We start from the raw sequence: 24,592 nt of genomic DNA, 5'->3' as shown, positions 1-24,592 counted from the left end.
CCTCTCCTCTAGGTCAGAAGGAGGCCAAAGCGCCGGTGATCTCGACTGTCTTACCTACGACACCGGCCCCAGAGATCACCACGACGACCACCCCAGAGCCCCCCACCACCACCACGGTCATGACCACAACCCCCTCGCCCCCCCCCACCACCACCAAGGCCCGCGCAGCCGTCCATAAAGTCAGGGACGCAGGTGAGTCCCACCCACATGGACACACACACACACACGGACACACACATACACGGACACACACACATACACATACACAGACACAGACATATACACACACATCCACACATCCACATGGACACACACACACACACACCGACACATACAAATACAGACAGACAGACACACACATACACACACACACACACATGCAGACAGACAGACACACACATACACACACCCACATGGACACACACACATGCTCACACACACACACACACACACACACACACACACACACACAGACACAGACACAGACAGACACACACATGGACAGACAGACAGACAGACAGACACACACATGGACAGACAGACAGAGACACACACACACACACACACACACACACACACAGAGACCCCTCTCACTCCCTCCCTCTCTCTTGACATACACCTGACATACAGTATTTCAGCAGTGGATCCCTCTATGTACTGTTTGTGTGGTGCCCTATGCTACGTACAGGATTGTGTTACTTGGTTACTTGGATGAACAGAAGCATGACTAATTGCATCCCCCTCTGCATCGACCTGTTAGTCCCTGACACAACAGATCCACTTTAACCATGGTATGTTGTATGGCTAAGATCCAAAGAACTTCCCTTTTACAATGAATCATAACCTGGTCAAATGTTCATTTGTGCAATGAATTGGTGCTGGTGAAGATGAGTGATGTCCAAATGATACCTGCATTAGATCAACGTCAGCAATGACGTCATCTCTTGCTCAACTGATACAATGTGGTGTGACATTTGATGACATCACTTCTTACCACTCAAGTCAAATGGAAACATTGTCAGGTGATGATTAATGCTATTTGTGACATAGTCTGATCATTTGGTCCTCATGTCTGGATCTGATGTATGTTTTTTTCTTTCGAAAAACATGAATACATTTCCTCGTTATTGAAAATCAATGACACGTCGCTAGTCATCTAACACAGCTTGTTTTGTGAGCCTGCTAACAATGTAAAGTAGTGTTGTAGTTAACTAGGTAACAATGTAAAGTAGTGTTGTAGTTAACTAGGTAACAATGTAAAGTAGTGTTGTAGTTAACTAGGTAACAATGTAAAGTAGTGTTATAGTTAACTAGGTAACAATGTAAAGTAGTGTTGTAGTTAACTAGGTAACAATGTAAAGTAGTGTTGTAGTTAACTAGGTAACAATGTAAAGTAGTGTTCTAGTTAACTAGGTAACAATGTAAAGTAGTGTTCTAGTTAACTAGGTAGCAGTGGGGATTACTTACCCAATCCATTGCGTTGTTGCAGTGTTTCGGCTTGACTAGCGAGTTTGTTGTGTTGTGATTCTCAACAACGTTGAAACGTAGTTCCGTGTTTCCAAAAGGAAAGTCCGAACATTTTAATCGGTTGCCGACATGCGGACCAACCAAAAGACTAGAACGTGTCACATACGTCTCCTAATGCTCCTACTACCACAAAGGCCAGGTACAGGATGTGACAGGATAACACCTGAGGGTGTGTGAGGTAGGCCTGTGTGTCTGCCCCTCTCTCTGGGTGACCCCATATCTGTCTCTCTGGGTGTCTGACCCCATATCTGTGTCTCTGATCCAGGCAGCAGTCACCCCTACTTTGCCTCCATAGCCGCAGCCGCCAGCTCAAGTAAGTGCAGCCAGTTGTTCTGGCAGTTTGACCCGCATCCTCGTCGATCGGTCGGTTGGTTGGTTGGTGGCATGACAGGGTGAACGGTTTGCTCTTCACTGTCGGGGGTTCTGTAGAGGCAGTGGTTGTCTAACCTCTCCTCGGGGACCCCCAGCCACTCCACAAATATTTGATCTGTTCCACCACCAGCAGCACACCTGATTCAACTAATCAAGTACAAAGAAACCAATTATGATCAGTACTTGATTCAGGGTTCCTACACGTTTCAACACTGACCTTTTTAGACCTTTTTTAGACCTCTTTGAATATAATTTTTGACCTATTCGCAACACCATATGATAGCTTTTCGTCATCCTCGAGGTGATGAAATTAGGGATTTCACTGCCATACAGACAAAAAAGGAAGCGAATTGGCATTTTTTGGGTTCCAACTTGATTAATTTCCCCATAAATAGATGTGGTCGGACTGATTTCCTTGCAGGATCTCAATTGTAAGACCTAGCACCTAACTTTTAGACTGAATAACTGCAATCTGCTACCTTTTTAGGCCTTGTTCATTGGATTGCTGGATTTTAGACTTAATTACTTTTTAACACCAGTGCGGGAACCCTGTTGATGAGTTGAATCAGGTGTGCTGGTGGTGGAACAGATCAAACATGTGGAGCGGCTGGGGGTCCCCGAGGAGAGGGTTGAGAGCCGCTGCTGTGGGGTGTTTGTGTGTTTGCGGGTTTACTCTCATGTGTCTTGGTCTCGTCACTCTCTCTCTATAATCCCGTATGATAATCCATATCTTGGTGTGTTTGTTTCCGTCAGGATTAAAAGCATTCAGAATGCTTTATAAAGATAATCTCATAAATTGAATTACATTGATCACTCCTAGCAATAGGCTAATTAATTTAGGTCACTTGCATGAATCCTGTTTTTGTCACACAAAAACGGTTTCAGTATTAAACGTAGGCTACCGCTTTCACAGTAGTCCTGCATCTATGCCATTGTGATGCCAGTGTTTTCAACGGTCAAGTTTGTCACTAAATCTATGACATAACTTGGCACAGATTGTTTTAAACAAAAATAGTAGAAGTAGCAGTTTCCAGTCTAATACTACCACTATCCCTCTAGCTAGTTGCTTGAATGATACTTCCTATATTCTGTTAATAAAAATAAACAGCAATTTCTGTAAAAGAAATCATCATAAACTTGTGTCGATCTCAACATTGGCTATAGGGCAGGCACAGAACGGTCAAGGGAAGGGTCCAGTTCAAGGTACGTTCAACGTTCAACCTTTCATTCGTTAAAAAAGCAAATAAGCCACAGAACGTCCTGTCTGGAGACAACTAACCAGACTCTAACTATAAACCGTTAAACTAACCAGACTCTAACTATAAACCGTTACATTTCTTCAAAGCATTCAGAGGCGGCTCCTATCCCAGTAGGTTTGCAACACGCCCCAACACAGGTAATCCACACTTTTATCATCCTGACGCGTTGTGTTTGTCCCTCCCCACCTCGTCTCCCCTCATTCTCTCTGGTCAGTTAGGAGTGTCAGTTAGGAGTGTCAGTTAGGAGTGTCTCACTCTTGTCAGCTAGGAGTGTCAGTTAGGAGTGTCAGTTAGGAGTGTCTCACTCTTGTCAGCTAGGAGTGTCAGTCAGGAGTGTCAGTTAGGAGTGTCTCACTCTTGTCAGCTAGGAGTGTCAGTTAGGAGTGTCAGTTAGGAGTATCTCACTCTTGTCAGCTAGGAGTGTCTCACACCAACAGCTGTTTGAGTTTTGTCTGTTATATGCTCTTTTTCTTGTTCCTTTCTTTCCTTATTTGGATGAAACATCCCGACTCTGCATGGCACCACTGCTCTCTATGTACACAGCTGCCTTCTAAAAGTGTTTACTAGACCAGAATGTCCCAGAATGCACAGGGTGTCTCCAGAATGTTGTCCTCAAAACTAAGCCATAACTTTTGGACCCATTCAACCCTCCTGTGTCGGTTTTCATAACTAACACCACCCACGCCTACCTGTGATCTCTCTGTTCTCCTGCCTTCTGAAACACTGATCTATCCAACACATCCTATCACTCTGCCAAAACATGTGGATGAAGCCTTTGATCAGCAGCATACACCACTCCTGGATTTCAATATGTCAGGGAAACACATTAATGGATGCTGGCAATTAGGAGTGTGATAGTAGCTAGCTAGGTCCGATTTTTGTGTGGAATATAGTGTGGGATAATTCTAGTCCTTGAGCATTGAGGAAAAGGGCTATACAAATAAAGTTATTATTATTATTATTATTCCTTTGTTGAGTAGTAAAGAGTTCATCAAAAAATGAAATAGTGTGAGAAATAGTCTTGAATATTGCTTTCAGATGCTTTAGTTTCACATGAATAATCTAGTTTAGCATAGCTACCTCTGTTTGTTGTGATTGTATGTATGTCTGTGATTTAAATAACAGCTATTGTTGCCTGAACTTGGTTGGCATATTAACAAATGTAAGCAAGTAGCATATTATTTGTTTGTATGAACGTACAAGCTAACGCTAGCTGCTAGGCTAACTCTTCTGTTATGATCGGATTATGCGCTAACTGTGTTGTCATGGTTACAGGTCAGCGCATGCCGGCAGCAGGGTCAGTCGTCAGGAGGCCGGCCACGCCCTCCTCAGGTAAGCTCCGCCCCCACCCCAGCCTCGTCACACACACACACACCATTATGTAACGGTCAAGGCCGGACACAGGTGTGTAGGCTAGCTCAGGTGTAGGCTAGCTCAGGTGTAGGCCAGTTCAGGTGTAGGCTAGCTCAGGTGTAGGCCAGTTCAGGTATAGGCTAGCTCAGGGTTATATGACAGCACTCAGGTAGGTGTTAGCAGCAGGGGTAAGGCTTACCATCATCTGATGTTCCGTTGCGTTGCTTGGGGTGGAAGGAGGAGTGTATCCCTTCCGTTCGCTAGTTTGACATATAGGCTAACACAACAACGATAACAAAACCAAACAAAACCGGACATGACGTGATCTCAGTAGTTCACAGCTCCAACAGTATCATTTGGGTTTTCAGGGTAAGTGTTCCTTAGGGTTAGACATTCATAATGTCTCTAGAACATGGTGTCTCTCTTAATCACTTCCTCCTCACTTCTTCTTCTCTCAATCACACCCCCCAGGTAGGAAATGGAACACCATTCAAACAACACCCGCCAACAGCCAAGCCACTCCCCCATGTACCCCTGGGTAGCCAATCAGCATAACCCACTGAGCTTAACACTAGAACAGCCGTGCCTTTTTACCTACTATAAGAGCCGCCTCGGGGGTCAAATGTCTTTACAATGGGAAGCTGCTACTTACACACAACGACCACTAGTTGGCCGCTTGTAAATTAGCGCTGCTTCCTACAGAGAAAAACTACAAAATAGCTTCATACTAGCTTATCCTGATGTGATTTTGAAAATGTAAGGATACTGGGTGGTAGAACGCACATATCTAGGACAAGTCATGAAAGGAGGGTCCTGAAATTTGATCGAGTGCAAAGATATAAAACATTTCTTTACTCAATGTCTTTACTCAAATGACCCCTCATGGCTGTTCTAGTGTTAACCATGACAGATAATTGGATTATCGTGACAATTATCCACTGATACACACAGACAAGCTGGTGTGGCTGTCAGGGAAACTGGGTCATGGGGTAATAGGAAGCAGGGAGGAGGGGGGGGGGGGCAGGTGACTCTTGGGGGGTATCAGCCAGTGGGAGTAGGGGTATTAAAGACCCTGACTTCTGTAAGTCTGACTCTGGCGTCTCTCCTCCCATAAGCCCCGGTGACCTTTACCCCCAGGGCCGCCGCTAATCCTTCCCATCATGCATCTCAGCTAACATAGCATTCCTTTAAAAAAAACGAAAAACACGTCTGGGAAGTGCTGCAGTCTTACCGTCGGTCTACCGGTACCTCTTAAAACACTAGAACAGCCATGGATGGGGTCATTTGACCCTGTGAGTAACATTTTTCTAATATCTTTACACTCGATCAAATTTCAGGACCCTCCCTTCATGATTTTTCCTAGATATGTGCGTTCTACCACCCCAGTATCCTTACATTTTCAAAATCACATCAGGATAAGATAGTATGAAGCTATTTCACAGTTTTTCTGTGTAGGAGGCAGGCTAATTTACAAAACGCGCCAACTAGTGGTCTTTGTGTGTAAGTAGCAGCTTCCCATTGTAAAGGCTATGGTCACGTAGTATAGTAGGTAACATAGACACACGGCTGTTCTAGTGTTAATGTGTTTATTATGAAAGATAAAATAACAAATGAATTAAAAACAACCCTGCAAATATATCATAGCATTTTATGTCCTTTTCTTTTGGAAATCATGCTGCACCCCCCCCCCCCCCCCTAGTCAAAACAAAACAGCTGGGCTGCATTTGTAGATGGAGCAGTAAGCTAACACTCTCCTTCCTTCCCTCTCTCCTCCTCCTAACTCCCTCTCTCTCTCTCTCTCTCTCTCCCTCCGTCTGTTTCCCATTGCTAACCAGCTGTCAACAGGGTTCAACCAGCCCTCTCTGAGAGGAGCCAGCACGTGGGCCAGTCCAACCCCAGTAAGTGTCTACACCCCCAACCCCCCACCTCCAACCCCCCCCCCCCCCCCTTCCCCTCCCCGTACTTCAAAACATACCTACGCAGCGGTGGTGAAGTAGGAGACAGATCTGATCAAACAACAGCGGCAATAACCCCCCCCCCCCCCCCCCAGTTGAGATGTTTTATAAAGCTGCACTAATGTTAACACACTCTGCAAGTTATTGTCATGGGTTTGTCTTGTGTGACATCTCCTCCTCCTCCCCCTTAGAGCACTTCAGACAGAAGTGAGTTTAACCTCGATCTCTCTTCGGATAAGGAATCTCTGTTTTGTAATAATATTCAGTGACAGATTGTTGCCGGTGCCTCTTCCGCTGCTGCTCCCTGGGTAAACGCTTACAGAGGGAGAGAGATAAAAGCAACAACATCAAGCAGGCCCCAGGGGTGCACCCTGACGCGCACCACTGCATGCCCCAAACCACACCACTCTCGACCGACTTTCAAAAAATGCCGATCGAGAGAGGACGCTGGCGTTGCTTGTTCGCCGCTTCTCCGCCCGAAATCTAGGTGTAATTGCAGTATACAGAGTAGATTGTCCTACAAAGACACTTAGATTTAGATTTAGTAATCTAAACATTAATGACTTGGGCAGATAGTGATTGTGGAATATAATAACAAGCATTCTGATAGGCTGATGGCATAGTAGGCAATAAAACACAGCAGTGTTAGGAGAGTAAGAGTTAGGCAGATATCTCAATTTGGCCAAAATATGACTTAAAACCGCCTATTATGCTATGGCTATGCTAGGCTAACGCTAAGCACCAAGCGCTGTCTGCTGTGTGAGAGGCCATAGGGCTTTGGCCGGCGCCAAGATGCTGTGGTCTCTGTGTCCTACTGTATATACCGCCCCATATCTGACACCAGCACTGTAACAATACTCCCACGCTCCATTAGCCTGTTGGCTAGCCTCCCCCAGCCTCCCCCAGTCAACAGAACACACTCCTCTCTCTCTAGCTGACTCAGTATGGGAACCCCAGAGCCCAGAGTGTGTGTTGTTGTAAGCCCTTTTTCACTGGATTGGTCCCGTCCTCTGTGAAGTAGGGGTCAGTGTGAGCAGTGTTGTAGTCTAGTGTTTTCTAGTGGGTATATTGTGATTTTTCCCTCCCAGCCTCATATCGTTCATTTCGGAACGCCATAAAAATTAATTTGCGCTCCCTGTCTAACGTTATATATATATATATATATATATATATATATATATATATATATATATATATAACATGACATGTTATAAGGCTGATCTGTGCATGATAGTGCTGCATTTTGACATATGTCGCATCTCCCCCCGTTGATGGTATATGACGCTATAGTCAGTCCCAACGGTCCAAAAGTCAAGTGCTTCGTAACACAGACGGGGTGAATTTTATGAATGAAAGTGTGAAAGTTCTGTCACAAAACGCTGTTATGTATCCTCACACATTTTTAAGTGGGTATATGGAAATCCTTGGCCTTTCCTAGTGGGTATACGCGTAGTCCTGCGTATCACGTAGACTACACCACTGAGTGTGAGTCTGTTGTAGTTGTGTAGCTCCAGACAGATACGCTCTGTTGCTGTTGTGGTTTCTTCTGGGCTGTTTCAGTTAGTAGTTGAACCTGCACACATAGTCACACAGTGACACACACTGCACATGTGAACAGCAGATCAAGTAGTAACTGCAGTAGGCCTAATATATGTTGTTTATCAGATTAAATCAACTTTTTGAGTGCTGTTATCATGTGAAGGGAAACTATTAGCTATTTCTCGATTGTCCCAAAAAATCTGTCCTCTCCTCGACTCCTCCGTCCTCGTAGGCCAGCTCCTCCCCCTGTCCTCGCCTCCTTGGTCCTAATGGGGAGGAGTGTGTAGGATTTCTGCTTACGTGTGACATCCACACCCTCTTTATATCAGACAGGACTCTGGGAAGGCGCAACACAAATGCACAGCTGTCCACGTAAGAAAGCCCATACAGGAGATTAATCCAGATAATATCCTACAACATGTTGGCCTATTGACAGTTCTTACAACGAAATACTAAAAGTCTAGGAGTTACAATAACAACAGTTGAGTAAACGACCAATTGACGTTTTTTTGTGTGACCAAAACAGGTCACGTTTTGTATTCTGTTGAGTCGGGTAAAATTACTATAAATATCATTCATCCCACACTCAAGGCAGGGAGGAATCCACCTGTTTTGGTCAATTGATATGATCCTAAATATGGCGACCACCACTTAAATCAGTGGTTCTCAACCTTTTTTGGGCCAGCGCCCCCCTGTCCATTATCCAGGTCCATTATTATTTTCATAAACTGACCACTTAGTTCGAATTTCTCATATCAAAACATAACAAAGTTCCAAAGTTCAGAGCTCTGCACTCCGGGAGCGCTCAGAGATGGGTGCTCTGACTGAAAACACGGTTTTGCCCGAGCAAACTGACCGTTCGTGCATTTACGAACGTACCCGTAATAACACTGATGACAGCTGATCAATCGCAAGCAGAGTAGTGGTTTCCTATAGCAACAAAAGACGCTGACAGCTGTTCGGAGTGCTTATGTGTTCGTTTCCAGGACATCACAAGAGGAGCAACATATCACAAAAAAGCGATCGTATATTTTAGTTTGTAAACGTTAAGACGAACACATTGCAATGCTAACCTCAGAATGGCACTAGGGATAACATCCACAACAACACTTAACAGTAATACATTTATGTAATATACTGTAATGAACCTGCGAGGGGAGGGGACATTCGTAGCTGATTTCTCTAGGTTTGATTATTGGTAAGCGACAGAGAGCTTTCCGGACTGGTTACAATACGATCGCTTTTTTGAGATAGGTTGTTCCTGCTGTGATGTTCTGGTATGGTGGTATGGTATTAGGCATTAGCACTCATTTTAACTAAATTAAATAAGCTGTATTGAAAGGAAGCGAACGCATAAGCGCAGAGGGTAGTGTGTATACGTGGGGAGTGAGTATTTGGCACGTCACTGGCGGGGACATGGACTGAGTATCACAACTAAAATAAGAAATGTTTCGCTTATAGCCAACAATTACAATGAGCCCACAAACTGAAACATATGTCACTCAAGCATAGCCTACAAGGAAAACACTCATAGAAGTTGGGCATTGAAAGTTGGCTTGTGCTAGCATTAGCTATGGTGCATCCATAGTCAACATGATGTTACAGATGGGATGAACCGGGGTTCTTTCTATCGTAGCCTAGCATAGTATTGCAATTTCTGCACTGTACATGAACTGTCAAGATTCTTCTACAATGCAGCTTACCCAGACACATTGGAAACTATCAAAAGCACTGCCTTTGCTAGCTGAGTTTTTAGCTTCTCCATCTTCTTGATGACACTCACTTTTATTTTTTGGGGGAGCTGCGCTACATGTGTCTGCGTCACAGAGCCCGGCCAAGTTCAGAGCGCACAGAGATGGGTGCTCTGACTGAAAAGACGGTTTGTCCGAGCGAACTGACCGTTCGTGCATTTACGAACGTACCCGTAATAACACTGCTGACAGCTGTTTTTCATGAGAAAAATACTTTATGCGTGAACGCCCCCCAAGAACACCTCAACGCCCCCCTTTAAAAAATATTTGTTCCAGCGCCCCCCGATGTTGTCTGAACGCCCCCGTTGAGAAACGATGACTTAAATGGTAAATGGACTGCACTTATATAGCGCCTTTTTTGCTGCTCCAAAGCGCTTTACAACGGCCTCTCATTCACCCATCCACACACACATTCACACACCAATGGCGGCAAGCTGCCATGCAAGGCGCCGGCCCCGCTCACTGGGAGCAATTTAGGGGTTCAGCGTCTTGCCCAAGGACACTTCGACATGTGGCCAGCCGGGGCTCGAACCGCCGATCTGCCAACCTTGCGATCATTAGACAACGACTCTACCTCCTGAGACACAGCCGCCCCGTATCGGTTTCGAGGAGAATCAACAGATTTTCTGACAGTTGACTAAAGGGCTCTAGTTTCCCAGCTGCACATCACAAGATAACTTCCAACTGTCAGCCAATGTTCACCCTCAGGCTGCAATGTTCAGAATGTGACTGATGTTGAAGTATGAGCACTGTAGCATACCCCAACATAGCAACATAGCATACCCCGCTAACAAGGTTTAGTGGAGGTCACAAGGTCATTGGTTGCCGTGGTGACATTGGCTGATGATGGATGACTACAGAATAACTCTGCTTTTACAAAAATGTTCGTCGGTTTTCAAATGAAATGAAACAAGATATCCTGCTCTTGTTATGCTTTTACAGGGTTCCTACAAGTTTCAACTAATCAAATGTAAGACCTTTTTAGACCTTTTTTAGACTTCTTTGAATGAAATTAGGGATTTCACTGCCATACAGACAAAAATGTCTGAAGGATCATTTATATAAAATAAACAAGTCCCATAATTACTCAAAAGTACATTTTCATTTCCGCGTAAATAGATGTGGTCGGACTGATTTCCTTGCAGGACAAGCTAATCTAATTTTTAACACCTAGCACCTCATTTTTTTACCTACTAACTCCAATGTAAGACCTTTTTAGGCCTTATAAATCACATTGCTGGATTTTAGCCTTTAAGGCTTTTTAAGACCAGCGCGGGAACCCTGTTTGAGATTTAGAAAGAAAGCAGGATATTTTGTTTCATTTCATTTGAAAACAGCAACAACATTTTTGTGCACATTTTCATTTCATTGGCTTGTCCATGAATGCAGCCTGTTAATGTTCCTCCTGCAGCTTATGCTAGAAGGGACTGGCAGCCAGGCACCTCCTTCGCACGTCCTGATTGGAACCCTGAACCAAGATGGCCGACAGGTATCACAGACCACGGAGAAACACATCCCACAATGCAGGGTTCCTACAAGTCTCAACAAGCCAAATTTAAGACCTTTTAAGACCTGTTTTAGACCTTGTTGAATATAATTTTAGACCTATCCACGACACCATATGTTAGCTTTTTGTCATCCTCGAGGTGATGAAATTTGGGATTTCACTGCTATACAGACAAAAAAGGAAGCAAATTGGCATTTTTTGGGTTCCAGCTTAATTCATTTCCGCATAAATAGATGTGGTCGGACTGATTTCCTTGCAGGATCTCATTTTTAAGACCTAGCACGTCATTTTTAGACCGAATAACTGCAATTTGAGACCTTTTTAGGCCTTATAACTTAGATTGATGGATTTTAGACTTTAAGGCTTTTTAAGACCAGCGCGGGAACCCTGTAAGTAATTAAACCAATCATAAATAATAATACAAAACGTTTAAGCTATTTTAAACTTTTCTGATCAAAGCATTTTGTTGAAATCAAAGCATGTAGTTGTAAACAACTTTTTTTTTACAATTATTATTTGATAACTATTCAAATCTTTGAGAAGCTGTTAACAGTATTAACTCTTCGTGACGTTAGAATTATAAGGTTCTATCTCCATTTTTGGTCAAAAAGTGTGGTGTTGTTTTTTAAATGTTGACATGTTTTAGTTAGTAATTAATAAAATACAAAGGTTCCATCTCACAAAACATAATGGAATGTAAAAACTTTGACACTCAATATCTCTGAACTGCCCTAAACAGAGATAGAACCTTATCATTCTAAGCTCACGTCTTCATGATACTGTAGTGTATGCTGATACTATTTCCATTCTGAAAAAAGCACATAGTATACTACTACTACAGGTGTTGGTTAATCCCATTTCAATATTTTTCAGTGACGAGGGGATGTATATATTCAAATCTGATTCACACAATTCAAGAAGTCGATTAAGAAACCAATCGTTGAATGGAAAATATTGTCACCTCCGGCAATTCTCTATTCACGAATTAAACTTCAATCAACTTCTTGACGTTGAGTGACTTCAGCATTTAAATTGAACTCCCCAACCCCCTGGGACATTGAAATATTGAAATCGAATCAAAACTCCTGTTAGGATTTTGATAATCTCGTAGGATCAGATCATTCTTGATGAGCCTAACAACTGGGTTCATTGTTGGTTGTTGACACCTCCGCCCCCCCTCTCTACTGCCCCCCCTCTCTACTGCCCCCCTCTCTACCGCCCCCCCCCCCCCCCCCTCTACATCCAGACATTAATCAGGCCGCCCCGGACTCAGGGTACACCTGGAGTGAGGGGGACACACCTGACACCTCAGGTAAGTCAGGAACACATACTACAGCAGACACGTCTCTACAGATGTGAACACTGCCCTCTGTCAGAGGGCCGTGGTACTGCAGGTTCATAGCCACTCCACATCTGTTCATATCATAACTTCTAAGCCGCGCTTGTATGACTTGCATGATATGTTCAGGGTACTGTTGTTCGTGTATGTGTTCAATTTTGTCACACTTGTGTGTAAGTATGTATGCTCCATGCATATGTCTCTCTCTCTCTCTCTCTCTCTCTCTCTCTCTCTCTCTCTCTAAGAGAGCGACATATGCATGGAGAGAGAGAGAGAGAGAGAGAGAGAGAGAGAGAGAGAGAGAGAGAGAGAGAGAGAGAGAGATGTTTTAAAACTGCCTATGTGCCTCCTCCTATATGAGAGCAAGACTTTGCCTTGGAGCTGTGCTGTGATGTCTACAGCAGGCAGGTTTACTGGTTTACTGTTGGGTGTAGGTATAGGTAGAGCCAAAGATACAGGAATGAGCCTGGTTGAATGTCATTGTCGTGGATTTAATTGATTCTTAATAGATTTAGTAAAACTTATGAAGCACAAAGAGCTTAGATCAATTGTCTCCAAAGAGGCCTTTTATTAAGCCAAGTTACGTGAGCGCAGAGAGAAACAAACAGACCAATAAGCAAGAAGCAATAGCCAAAAAGCCAAAAGCCCCCAACGATGGGTGGGACTCTTATTTATAGAACTGTCCTTGGTCATGAGGTCACTATTCGTGGGAACCAATCATATTATACAAATCTGTGATTACACAAGGGACAAGCCCTGTCCATAGTCAGAATTATTCACTGCGCCACAGATCTTGGCCCATCCCTTAAAGGAAGGAAATGGGCCTTCCTTGAGCTCTAGATTCGCCAAACTGTAGAGAGACTTACATTTCTCAGTATAAAATTATATAAAACCACAACATAATTCTCTTCAACGGTCTGTGATTGGTGAGAAATGTCGCCATGTCCCTGGCCTATCACAATCATGGAAATGCGTCTTTGATGCCCACTTTGATTAAACTAAATGGAGGTTAAACATCTTCTTCTACCACCTGACCTCCCCAGGCCTGACATAATCAGAGTATGAGTGATCATAGCTTTGGACTACAGTATACAATCTAATTTATTGGAATGATATGATCTAAATTGTTACTGTTAATCAAAATTTTTATCAATAATTTTTGGTTTTAAACATTTTAGTTCTCTCAGTAAAGCTTTGCATTTAAAAAGCACCCAAGGACCGAAATCGTATCACCATATGTCGCTTTTTTTTCTGAGTTGATTTGTTTTTAGCTTGTTTTTAGCCGTCCCGTTATGCCAGAGAAACCTCATACTTTATGGACCGATGACAAGACACAAACTGGCATTTTCTACTAGGTCCTCTCTCTACCGAAGATTATAGGACGTGGATCCGTCTGTTCGTGACAACTGTCGAGGCATCTAAATCTAAATTGAAGGAGAGAGATGGTTTTGGAGATCAACTGACTGACTGGCCAATTTTGAGCTTACCCCCCCCACAGAAATAAAACCACACACCAAACAACCAGATGAATGATTGAGGAGTAGGAGCGGAACAGAGGGTTTTGCTTGGGTGTGTTTATGAAGTGTTGTCTACCAGACAGAGAGTAAATCAGGACCTGTGACTAGTGATATCTCTCTCAGCACCCAGGTTCTCTGACCCAGATGGCGGGCGTAAAGTAGAGACCACGCACACCAGAGGTGGGTGACTCAGCCATGGGCTCCGCTCCACACCCTTTTTACTTGATCTTTTTAGCCCTGCAATTGTTCACCATCGGCAAGTATTATGTGTGTTAACCAGTGTTAATTTTGTCAGGCTTTTTAGTCACTTAGTCTTTGGTGTTTAGATGAAGATGCACAAAATTAACACTGGTGCAAACGGATGTATGTAGAACAGCTCTCACGATGCAGGAAAGACCAGCAGCCTTCCTTTTTTCTTCTACTCAGAAATGTTGCTTCAGAAATGTTTACTAAACACAACTGCTGCTTTGCTCTGCTAATGTGGCTAAATGAGAGATACAATATCTTCCTTGTTGGGTAAGATAAGACGAAGACCTTATAATACGGCTGTGATGTGTGCGGTCCCTGTTCCCAGAGAGGTATAACTTGGCTAATGCTCCGCTTGTATAATGTACACACAGTGGAAGCGGTGGATGCGTGGAAGCCAGAAGTCAACCCTTTTGATTCAGGTGAGTTAGCAGCTTGCACTGCATGCTTCTGTTCTCTGCTTCATACAACCGCCTGGCTTTCACTGAGAAAGTCTCTCACCCCAAAGTATTTGATGTATTAGACTTCTTATAACATTAACTCTGTTGTTCTGTTAAAGTCATTTTTGTTTCCTGTTATTGTACATGTTCAGTGCACTGCACTATCACCAGCACTCGAGTTGAAGGGGGATGAGGGGGGATGGCATCCCCCCCTGAAATAAAAACAGTCAAAATCATCCCCCTTCTAAAACTGCCATCCCCCCTTTCCATCCCCTTATGTCATTTTATCAATGAATGTGGTATTACTGCTATTTCATTTACAATTTACATTTTGTTTTGCGCATATTGAGTAAAATACTGTGGGCGAGGGAGGGGGCACGCACACATGCAATGACATTTTTACCACCAAGTCACTGACACTGAAGTCACTGACGCTGTGGGGATGCTAAAACTGTCCCCATATGATAAAATCTACCATCCACCCCCCTGGTTTTCTTTTACAACTTGAGTACCGGCTATAAGAACCACTGCACACATTCCTATTGGAACCCACCTTGAGCTGACTCCCCCCCTGGGAGACCAATCACAGGGCTTCTCTCCAGGGAGGTTACCAAGGAGACAGGATCTCTATCCCTGGTCCGGGAAGCCATCTGGGTTGCCACTTTCCTGCTCAGCCTATAATCTGGACAGAAATAACAAATGGCACATTGGTGTCTCAGGAATGGGTCTTTTGTCAACAACCGCTCAGCCAGGAACACCCGTTTGCCAAAGTAAAGCTTTGGGGTTTGAGAATTTAAATGTTGAGTTGCTCCGTTATGGTGTGTTTTTGCCAGGGTTCAGCGTGCGAGAACAGGACTCCATACCTCGAGCACCGGAGCCTGTGTCCCAGGGAGACCCAAGTACGTTCCTTATCCATGCTCCCTCTTTAAGACATGAATCCAATCTTGTCTACTTGAGTAACAGCAAATGCCTCCAAATGTATTAGATGGCACTTCATAATACAGTAAGACAATGAACCAAAACACACTGCCATAGCAACTAGGACGTTTTTCCGGGTTGGCCAAGTCAGTCTTCACATTTAACACTAGAACAGCCATGGGTGGGGTAATTTGATCCTGTGAGTAAAATAAATGTTATATCTTTGCACTCAATAACATTTCAGGACCCTCCTTTCATGACTTTTCCTAGATATGTGCGTTCTACCACCCAGTATCCTTACATTTTCACAAATCACATCAGGATAAGCTAGTATGAAGCTATTTTGCAGTTTTTCTGTGTAGGAGGCAGGCTAATTTACAAGCGGCCAATTAGTGGTCGTTGTGTGTAAGTAGCAGCTTCCCTTTTTAAAGACTATGGTCATGTGATCCCAGAGGCGGCTCTCATAGTAGGTAACATAGACACGGCTGTTCTAGTGTTAAGACATGACTCCAGGCTTGGCTTTGTGTGTGTGTGATCCTTTCCAGTAAACAAAGAGTTCAAAAGACGTCCTCAGGGAATCCGGAATGTGGGTTCAGATGACGTCTTTCTAGGACGTCCAGATGACGTCTTTAGGACGTCTTATGGACTACAGAATCGACTACAGAATTGTCATCTGTAGACCATAAGACGTCCTAAAGACGTCATCTGGACGTCCTAGAAAGACGTCATCTGAAACCACATTCCGGCTTCCCTGAGGACGTCTTTTGGACTCTTTGTTTACTGGGTTGTGATGCGTCCCGTGTCTCCAGACTGTAAGGTGGACATCGCCTTCCTGATGGACGGTAGCTGGAGCATCGGGAAACGCCGCTTCAAGATCCAGAAGGACTTCCTGGCCGAGGTGACGCAGGTCATCAACGTGGGTGTGGCCGGCCCCATGATGGGCATCATACAATACGGGTAACCTCTCTACTCCGCACAGCCAAGATCCTGTTCCCCAATAACATAGATGAACTCTCTCCCCCAGCCTCTCAGAGACTCACCCTCACTCTCCACTCCCTCCCCCAGCCATTTACCCTCACTCTCTCAGGAAATCTCTCCCCCAGCCACTCAGAGACTCCACCCTACCTGTTCTCCCATGCATACAACCTCCCCTACCCCTAACCATCTCCCCTAACCCTGCCACCCCCCTCCTCCCCCCCTGGACATTGCTGTGTTAATTGTTCCCTGTGCCTGTTCGTTAACTCTGTGTTCTATGTGTCATGTTTACTGTTGTTAACTCTGTGTTCTATGTGCTCATGTTATCTGTTGTTAACTCTGTGTTCTATGCGCTCATGTTATCTGTTGCTTGTTGTTTCTTTGTTTCTGTTTCTCCCATACTGTCAGCGTCTTTGAGTCCCTGAAAAGCCCATTATAAATACAATGAATTATTATTATTATTATTATTAAAAACGGGAGTAAAGAGATTCATGATGTGTGTTTTATGTGTTTGTTTTAAAGTGATGATCCAGTGACAGAGTTCAGTCTGAAGGCGTACTCTACCTCCAGAGAGGTGAAGCCCGCCATCGACAAGATCATCCAGAAGGGCGGTCTGTCTAACGTGGGTGCGTGATCTACTGGGGCGGCTGGGGCTCAGGAGGTAGAGGCTGTGTCTCAGGAGGTAGAGGCTGTGTCTCAGGAGGTAGAGGCTGTGTCTCAGGAGGTAGAGGCTGTGTCTCAGGAGGTAGAGGCTGTGTCTCAGGGGGTAGAGGCTGTGCCTCAAGGGGTAGAGGCTGGTGGAGGTAGAGGCTGTGTCTCAGGAGGTAGAGGCTGGTGGAGGTAGAGGCTGTGTCTCAGGAGGTAGAGGCTGTGGTTCAGGAGGTAGAGGCTGTGTCACAGGGGGTAGAGGCTGTGTCTCAGGGGGTAGAGGCTGGTGGAGGTAGAGTAGAGGCTGTGTCTCAGGAGGTAGAGGCTGTGTCTCAGGAGGTAGAGGTTGTGTCTCAGGAGGTAGAGTCTGTGGCTCAGGATGTAGAGGCTGTGTCTCAGGAGGTAGAGGCTGTGTCTCAGGAGGTAGAGGCGGTGTCTAATGATCGCAAGGTCAGTAGAACGGCGGTTCGAACCCTGGCTGGCCACATGTCAAGGTGTCCTTGGGCAAGACGCTGAACCCCAAATTGCTCCCAATGAGCGGGCCTTGCATGTTAGCTTGCTGTGAATGTGTGTGTGAATGTGTGAATGTGTGAATGAGAGGCCATCGTAAAGCGCTTTGGAATAAGGCGTTACATAAGTCAGTCCATTTAGCGTTTATCTACTCTACAGGACTGTCAGAAACACTTAAGAAGGAAAGAGAACGGGGCACAATTATCACATGGTTCACAAGATTTTTCTACCCTATTTTCCCGTAGGAGACTAGCATTAAATCTAAATTTGCCTGAGACACTGTTCGCTAAATTACAGTCCTGCTACACCGAGCAATGTTTTTCTCCTACCCTGACCAAAGGCATTTGGTTTTACCATACTAGGGGGGTCAGTCTCCTGGCCTAAGTGTTGGTTTTCTGCGTTGGGTTGGTGCGTCAGTGCTCAGCTTTAATTCAATACCACATGTGTCTATGTGATTTTCTAAAATGTTGTAGGCTAACCCCAATGCAAATAGTGCTCTGTGTGTTTACAGAGTGGAACTCCCATCTTATCAACCAACAATGCCAGTCGTTCCTCCACTCTCATTAAGAATAGATCTTCTTGGATTCGCACAGATGTTGTTTTTTTCTCACAGACCACCAACACACAGCGGCTGGTCTCTAACAGGATGTGTACATACTTCTTTTATTACTCTGAATGAAGCCCCTGATAGAGAACTCACATTTACATTTACATGTTTGGCATTTAGCAGACGCCTTATTCCAAAGCGACTTACAATCGATAGATTTGACTAAGCAAGTGAATTATCGAATTATAGTGAATCCACCAGGCGTAGCAGGAAGAATAATCTAGCTCTGGCAGTGCTGAGGGGTGTAGTAGATGTCTCAGGAGACACAGTGCCGGGGGGTAGTAGATGTCTCAGGAGACACAGTGCTGGGGGGTAGTAGATGTCTCAGGAGACACAGTGCTGGGGGGTAGTAGATGTCTCAGGAGGAGCAGTGCTGGGGGGTAGTAGATGTCTCAGGAGACACAGTGCTGGGGGGTAGTAGATGTCTCAGGAGACACAGTGCTGGGGGGTAGTAGATGTCTCAGGACACACAGTGCTGGGGGGTAGCAGATGTCTCAGGAGACACAGTGCTGGGGGGTAGTAGATGTCTCAGGAGACACAGTGCTGGGGGGTAGTAGATGTCTCAGGACACACAGTGCTGGGGGGTAGTAGATGTCTCAGGAGGAGCAGTTAACTCCGACGGAAGACGGGGAGTGACTCTGCAATTCTGACAGCTGTGGGAAGCTCATTCCACCAGCGGGGAGCGATTTATGAATACTAGAGCATTGTTACTGGAGGGTGGGGTCTAGGAAAGATGTTTTTAACAGTATAACTGTATAGTAATAACTATAACTCTGCGCGTAGGGAAGGCCCTCCTCTACATCAACAAGCACTACTTCAGCGACGCCAACGGTAACCGAGGGAGCGCGCCCAACGTGGCGGTGGTCCTGGTCGACGGCTGGCCCACAGACAAGGTGGAGGAGGCGTCTCGCCTGGCCAGGGAGTCCGGCATCAACATCTTCTTTGTGACCATCGAAGGGCCGGACGACAACGAGAAGCAGAACGTGGTGGAGCCCAACTTTGTGGACAAGGTACGAGGAGGGTCACCCAACCGCCTGACCCCTGACCCCTGGTCTCACAGTCCACTTACATGCATGACATCATCGTCCTGAAGCTGATTTAACACTAGAACAGCCATGTCATTTGACCCTATGAGTAAAAAAAATAATCAGGACCCTCCTTTCATGACTTTTCCTAGATATGTGTGTTCTACCACCCAGTATCCTTACATTTTCAAAATGTATTAATCAGGATAACCTAGTATGAAGCTATTTTGCAGTTTTTCTGTGTAGGAGGCAGGCTATTTTGCAAGACGCGCCAACTAGTGGTCGTTGTATGTAAGTAGCAGCTTCCCGTTGTAAAGACTATGGTCATTTGACCCCCGAGGCGGCTCTTATAGTAGGTAACATAGACACAGCTGTTCTAGTATTAAACTCTTATAGTAGGTAACATAGACACGGCTGTTCTAGTGTTAAACTCTAATAGTAGGTAACATAGACACGGCTGTTCTAGTGTTAAACTCTTATAGTAGGTAACAAGACACGGCTGTTCTAGTGTCAACTGTCACTTTCAAATTTGAAATAAGATTTGACAGTTGGTGATGTGGTGTTCTAGTGTTAAAGAAAAATCGATTCTACAAGATTTACAGTTTATAAACGTGTAGTTATTAGATAATAATCCATCCCATCTCTCGTCTAGGCCGTGTGTCGGACCAACGGCTTCTTCTCCCTGCCTGTGTCTAGCTGGTTCGGCCTCCGTAAGGCCGTGCAGCCGCTGGTGAAGCGAGTGTGTGACACCGACCGCCTCGTCTGCAGCAAGACCTGCCTCAACGCCGCCGACATCGCCTTCGTCATCGACGGCTCGTCGAGCGTGGGCACCGGAAACTTCCGCACCGTGTTGCAGTTCGTGGCCAACGTCACGCGGGAGTTTGAGATCTCCGACACGGACACGCGCGTGGGGGCGGTGCAGTACACCTACGAGCAGCGGCTGGAGTTCGCCTTCGGGCAGCACAACAACAAGGCCGACCTCCTCAACGCCATCAAACGCATCAACTACTGGAGCGGCGGGACCAGCACGGGAGCCGCCATCACGTACACGGCCGAGCAGCTGTTCAGCAAGTCCAAACCCAACAAGCGCAAGATCATGATCGTCATCACGGACGGGCGTTCTTATGACGATGTCAGGGCGCCTGCGCTGGCTGTCCACCGCCAAGGTAAGGGGAATCGAGCGTGGTGATTGGCCAGTGAAGTTAAGACCTTTTACGTTTTGCATTTTGGGGCATTTAGCAGACGCCTTATTCCAAAGCGACTTACTTTGAAAATCGATTGCTTTGACTAAGCAAGTGAGTCATCAATCCACCAGTTGTAGAAGGAAGAGTGATCTAGCTCAGGCCCGGGGCCTTTGGCAGTTATCGTGATAGAAGAAGAAAGAGACACTGGAGAAACAGTACAAGGGGGGGGAAGTAGAAATCCTAGGAGGCACAGTATAGAGCAAAGCAGGTGTCTCAGGAGACACAGTGCTGGGGGGTAGTAGATGTCTCAGGAGACACAGTGCTGGGGGGTAGTAGATGTCTCAGGAGACACAGTGCTGGGGGGTAGTAGATGTCTCAGGAGGAGCAGTTAAGGTGTAGCCTGAAGAGATGGAGGTCTTCATTTACCTCTTTCAACGACACTCTGTTATTGTCCCTGGGCATATTGACACAACAGCAGTCCAACTCCTTTATCAGGTCCTGTGTTTAATCTGTGGTGTTGTGTGGTGTGAGTGTGTGCTTATGTACATGACTTACAGTAACAAACAAATGCTAGGCTAGTTTCTAATCGCTATAATCGCGAAATACTGTGTAAGGTAGGGAGATGATATGAAAAGTTAGATTAACGAGCAGAGGTTGTACATTGTTTCTCTTTTTTAAATGTATCTTTATTGTATTTTATCTTTACCTTTTCTTTTTACTGTCTTCCCCTGCTTTTATATTCCTTCTATGCTTGTATATGTTTTTATATGTTTTTATAATTCACTTTATGTTCTTATTCCTGTTGTAAAGCACTTTGAGCTGCATTTCTTGTATGAAAGGTGCTATATAAATAAAGCTTTACCTACTTACGTGTCTCTCTTGTTGTCCAGGTGTCATAGCGTACTCCATCGGTATCGCCTGGGCAGCGCAGGACGAGCTGGAGTACATCGCCACCGACCCCGACAAGGAGCACTCCTTCTTCGTAGACGAGTTCGACAGCTTGTACAAATTTGTACCCAAGATCATCCACAACATCTGCCAAGAGTTCAACTCCCAGCCCCGGAACTGAGCTGGGCTGAGGGACCTCGTCCATGAACATGGGGGGTTTAAAGGACTGTGGAGGGGAGGGGGGTTAGAGTAGGTCTTCTGGGGGTGTATTCAGAATGCCTTTATACGTTGGACGAATGCTCCTAAACAGTAAACAGTGTTTAATTTAATTTGATATCTATGTTCAATATAAAAGTGTCATTATTATTACACATTGTGAACACACCCCAGGGCTTTTACAGTGTCTTTACACAACGGAAGTCAGCACAAATAGAAAACGTAAACCTTTCTGTTGTACTGTTGCTGGTGCTTGATTGGCGATAGTTCACGTGTGTTTGAACAGGGAGGGCGTGTAACAGATCGTGGGGTATAGATAGCCAACACACGGGGTCACAGTTTGCTCCTGAGAGAGCTCATAATGACCTCTTGTTGACCCCCGTACAAAAGGTGCTTTGATGACAGTTTATCCGTGGCATGGTGCTATCAGTCGTACTGTTGTTTGTGTCGTATAGTCGTAATAACAGTGGGGAGAAAAGGGTTTTCCTGTTCTTAGTTCTTAATCATGTAACATGATTGATAAAAGTAAAACTACCTTATTGGGACATGGTGCTCACAGAGAAATATAACGTCTATGTTTTAGCATGCCTAGCACTTCTGCTTCTGTCGCAACATACTTACATACATGTCCTATTCGGTTGTTAAGTCGTGACGCTTTAGTACCCTGGTACTCTGGTGCTTTAGTACACTGATACTCTGGTGCTTTAGTACCCTGGTACTCTGGTGCTTTAGTACACTGGTACTCTGGTGCTTTAGTACACTGGTACTCTGGTGCAGGGATTTATTTTTATTTGGACCTGGAAATTGCTAAACGTCACGTGTGACGTCAGACTTAACAACCGAATTGTGTTGCCTTTATGGTTTCGACTAGGCAGCAGTCATTCTTGGGCTCCATATTTACATACATGTATGTGCATTTACCATAATGTGGACCAAAACTTCAGAAAGTTGCACGTTTAATAGATTATTAATTGCGTTAGAATTTCCTTTGATTGTTGAACTGACATAATTTCCCTTAGCAACGGCGTGTTTAGGTGCAACAGAGAACGTTGCTAAGGCGTTGTGTTAGCTGACCAATTGAATTTATTTTCTTTAAACTTTGTGTTGAGAGGTTTATGAAGATATTGTGAACGTACATACATACAATTATGTAAATATTGAGCCCAAGAATGGCCAATGCTGCTTACTGTAGCTCAAAGCCATAATAATAATAGTGCCTTTTCTAATGCCTTTATGAGCAGGTGGGCTTTGGACTATAAACAGAATGGTGCTTTTTATGCTTTTATGAGTTTCAAGTTTCAAATGTATTTAGTTTTAAAGTGCATTTATCACCAGGGTCTCAACACACTATATACATCATATAAAACACATTAACAAAACACATTACATGAATAAAAACGTATACATGGGGTACACAGAGATGTTGACATGGGGAATGGCAGTTGCTACGGACAACCCTATGCAGATCTTAACACGACAACAGCCGTGCCTATTTTACTTACTAGTAGAGCCGCCTTGGGGGTCAAATAGACCCCCTTTTTAGAATGTAAATCTGCTATTTACACACAGAGATCACTAGAGGGCGCTTCTTTTTTTAGCCAGCTTCCTAAATGTAAGGATACTGGGTGGTAGAACGCACATATCTAGGAAAAGTCATGAAAGGAGGGTCCTGAAATTTGATCAAGTGCAAAGATAGAATTTTGTTTTTACTCACAGGCTCACGGCTCTTCTAGTGTTAAAGGGTGGGTTTTGAGGTTAGATTTAAAAGAGGTAACACTAACAGCCTCTGACCCCCTAACCAGGACAGGCAGGCTAGTCCACAGAAGTGGTGATCGAAAAGAAAACACCCTGCCTTTAACTTCTCTTTTTGATTCAGGGGACGACAAGCAGTCCAGCATCTTTAGATCTTCAGATCTGCGATTGCGAGTCGGTTGGGAGGAGATTTGATAAGTGAAACTGCATACTCTCTCTATAAGGTGGCCATTTTCTACAGAGAAGACAGATATTCTAGGTTATATCGTCTGAATGTGACCATAAACAGTATGGTCGTACACAGAGGAGAACTCTTATCTTGATTTGTCTTGTTGTTGTTACTCATGCATGTTGTTTGCTGTTGGTGCCTTGCTGTTCTGGTCAGGGATGATGAATATATATTCATGCACAATCAACTATGCATGCTAACTGATTGCTGTGTATAAGGGTCAGCCATATAACACTTTTATCCCGAAAATTAAACATCTCTTTCTTTATATGACAAAAAACGTATTGTAGTTAAAACCTGAGGAACTTCAGCAGTTATAATTGCATAATATTTAACTTATACAATAGAATATATTCCTTAACAGTGTCCATCACAAATGAAACCAATTGTCCTCCCTCGATTTTTCCAGTATAGCGTCGTTTCTCTTGTTCACTTGGCAGATATTTCTTGGTTTTGTTCAGAGTATTTATAATATTCGCCCTGTTATTTGTGTCCTGTTTGTACATATTAAAAGCCTTTCGCTTGTAATTTTCAAAATACATTGATCAATATTTGAATGCGATTTTTAATAAAACTATCAAAATCTTCAGCATTGAATGTGTTGTGATGTGTTTGTAGACTAGACATTAATGAATGTTAATAGAGTCAGTCAGCAACATTAGATTCACTTAATTCTGACTGTCAATACCCTGCTGTGACATTCTTCTTGTTGTGTGAATTAATGTCATTTACTTGAATATGTGGATACTTTGATACATATCTGTTTGACTATTTGGAAGTAGTCCCCCAAACTGAATAATTCACATCAAGTATGTTAACGTAGTCTAAAGGTTAG

At 44.4% G+C, this 24,592-nt stretch overlaps 1 protein-coding gene across 1 annotated transcript in view; it reads left to right on the top strand.

Moving 5' to 3' along the window:
* The window catches only part of vit (vitrin), a gene marked incomplete at both ends in the record, with an annotated part of 25,196 nt that extends 3,455 nt beyond the window's left edge, over window positions 1-21,741 (top strand). Inside the window, 16 exons of the mRNA XM_080526811.1 lie at window positions 13-192; window positions 1,793-1,840; window positions 3,064-3,102; window positions 3,245-3,295; window positions 4,434-4,490; window positions 6,347-6,409; window positions 11,168-11,245; window positions 12,510-12,575; window positions 14,243-14,299; window positions 14,740-14,787; window positions 15,639-15,704; window positions 16,533-16,680; window positions 17,221-17,324; window positions 19,247-19,473; window positions 20,141-20,654; window positions 21,563-21,741. Of these exons, the coding sequence (XP_080382937.1) occupies window positions 13-192; window positions 1,793-1,840; window positions 3,064-3,102; window positions 3,245-3,295; window positions 4,434-4,490; window positions 6,347-6,409; window positions 11,168-11,245; window positions 12,510-12,575; window positions 14,243-14,299; window positions 14,740-14,787; window positions 15,639-15,704; window positions 16,533-16,680; window positions 17,221-17,324; window positions 19,247-19,473; window positions 20,141-20,654; window positions 21,563-21,741 (1,925 nt within the window). The remainder of the gene's footprint in view (window positions 1-12; window positions 193-1,792; window positions 1,841-3,063; window positions 3,103-3,244; window positions 3,296-4,433; window positions 4,491-6,346; window positions 6,410-11,167; window positions 11,246-12,509; window positions 12,576-14,242; window positions 14,300-14,739; window positions 14,788-15,638; window positions 15,705-16,532; window positions 16,681-17,220; window positions 17,325-19,246; window positions 19,474-20,140; window positions 20,655-21,562) is intronic.
* Between the last annotated feature and the right edge of the window lie 2,851 nt (window positions 21,742-24,592).

This window comes from Nansenia antarctica (assembly GCF_963989245.1).
Source record: "Nansenia antarctica genome assembly, chromosome: 1".
In the NCBI taxonomy this organism is placed as follows: Eukaryota; Metazoa; Chordata; class Actinopteri; order Argentiniformes; family Microstomatidae; genus Nansenia; species Nansenia antarctica.
This window is presented reverse-complemented; position numbering and strand designations above follow the sequence as displayed.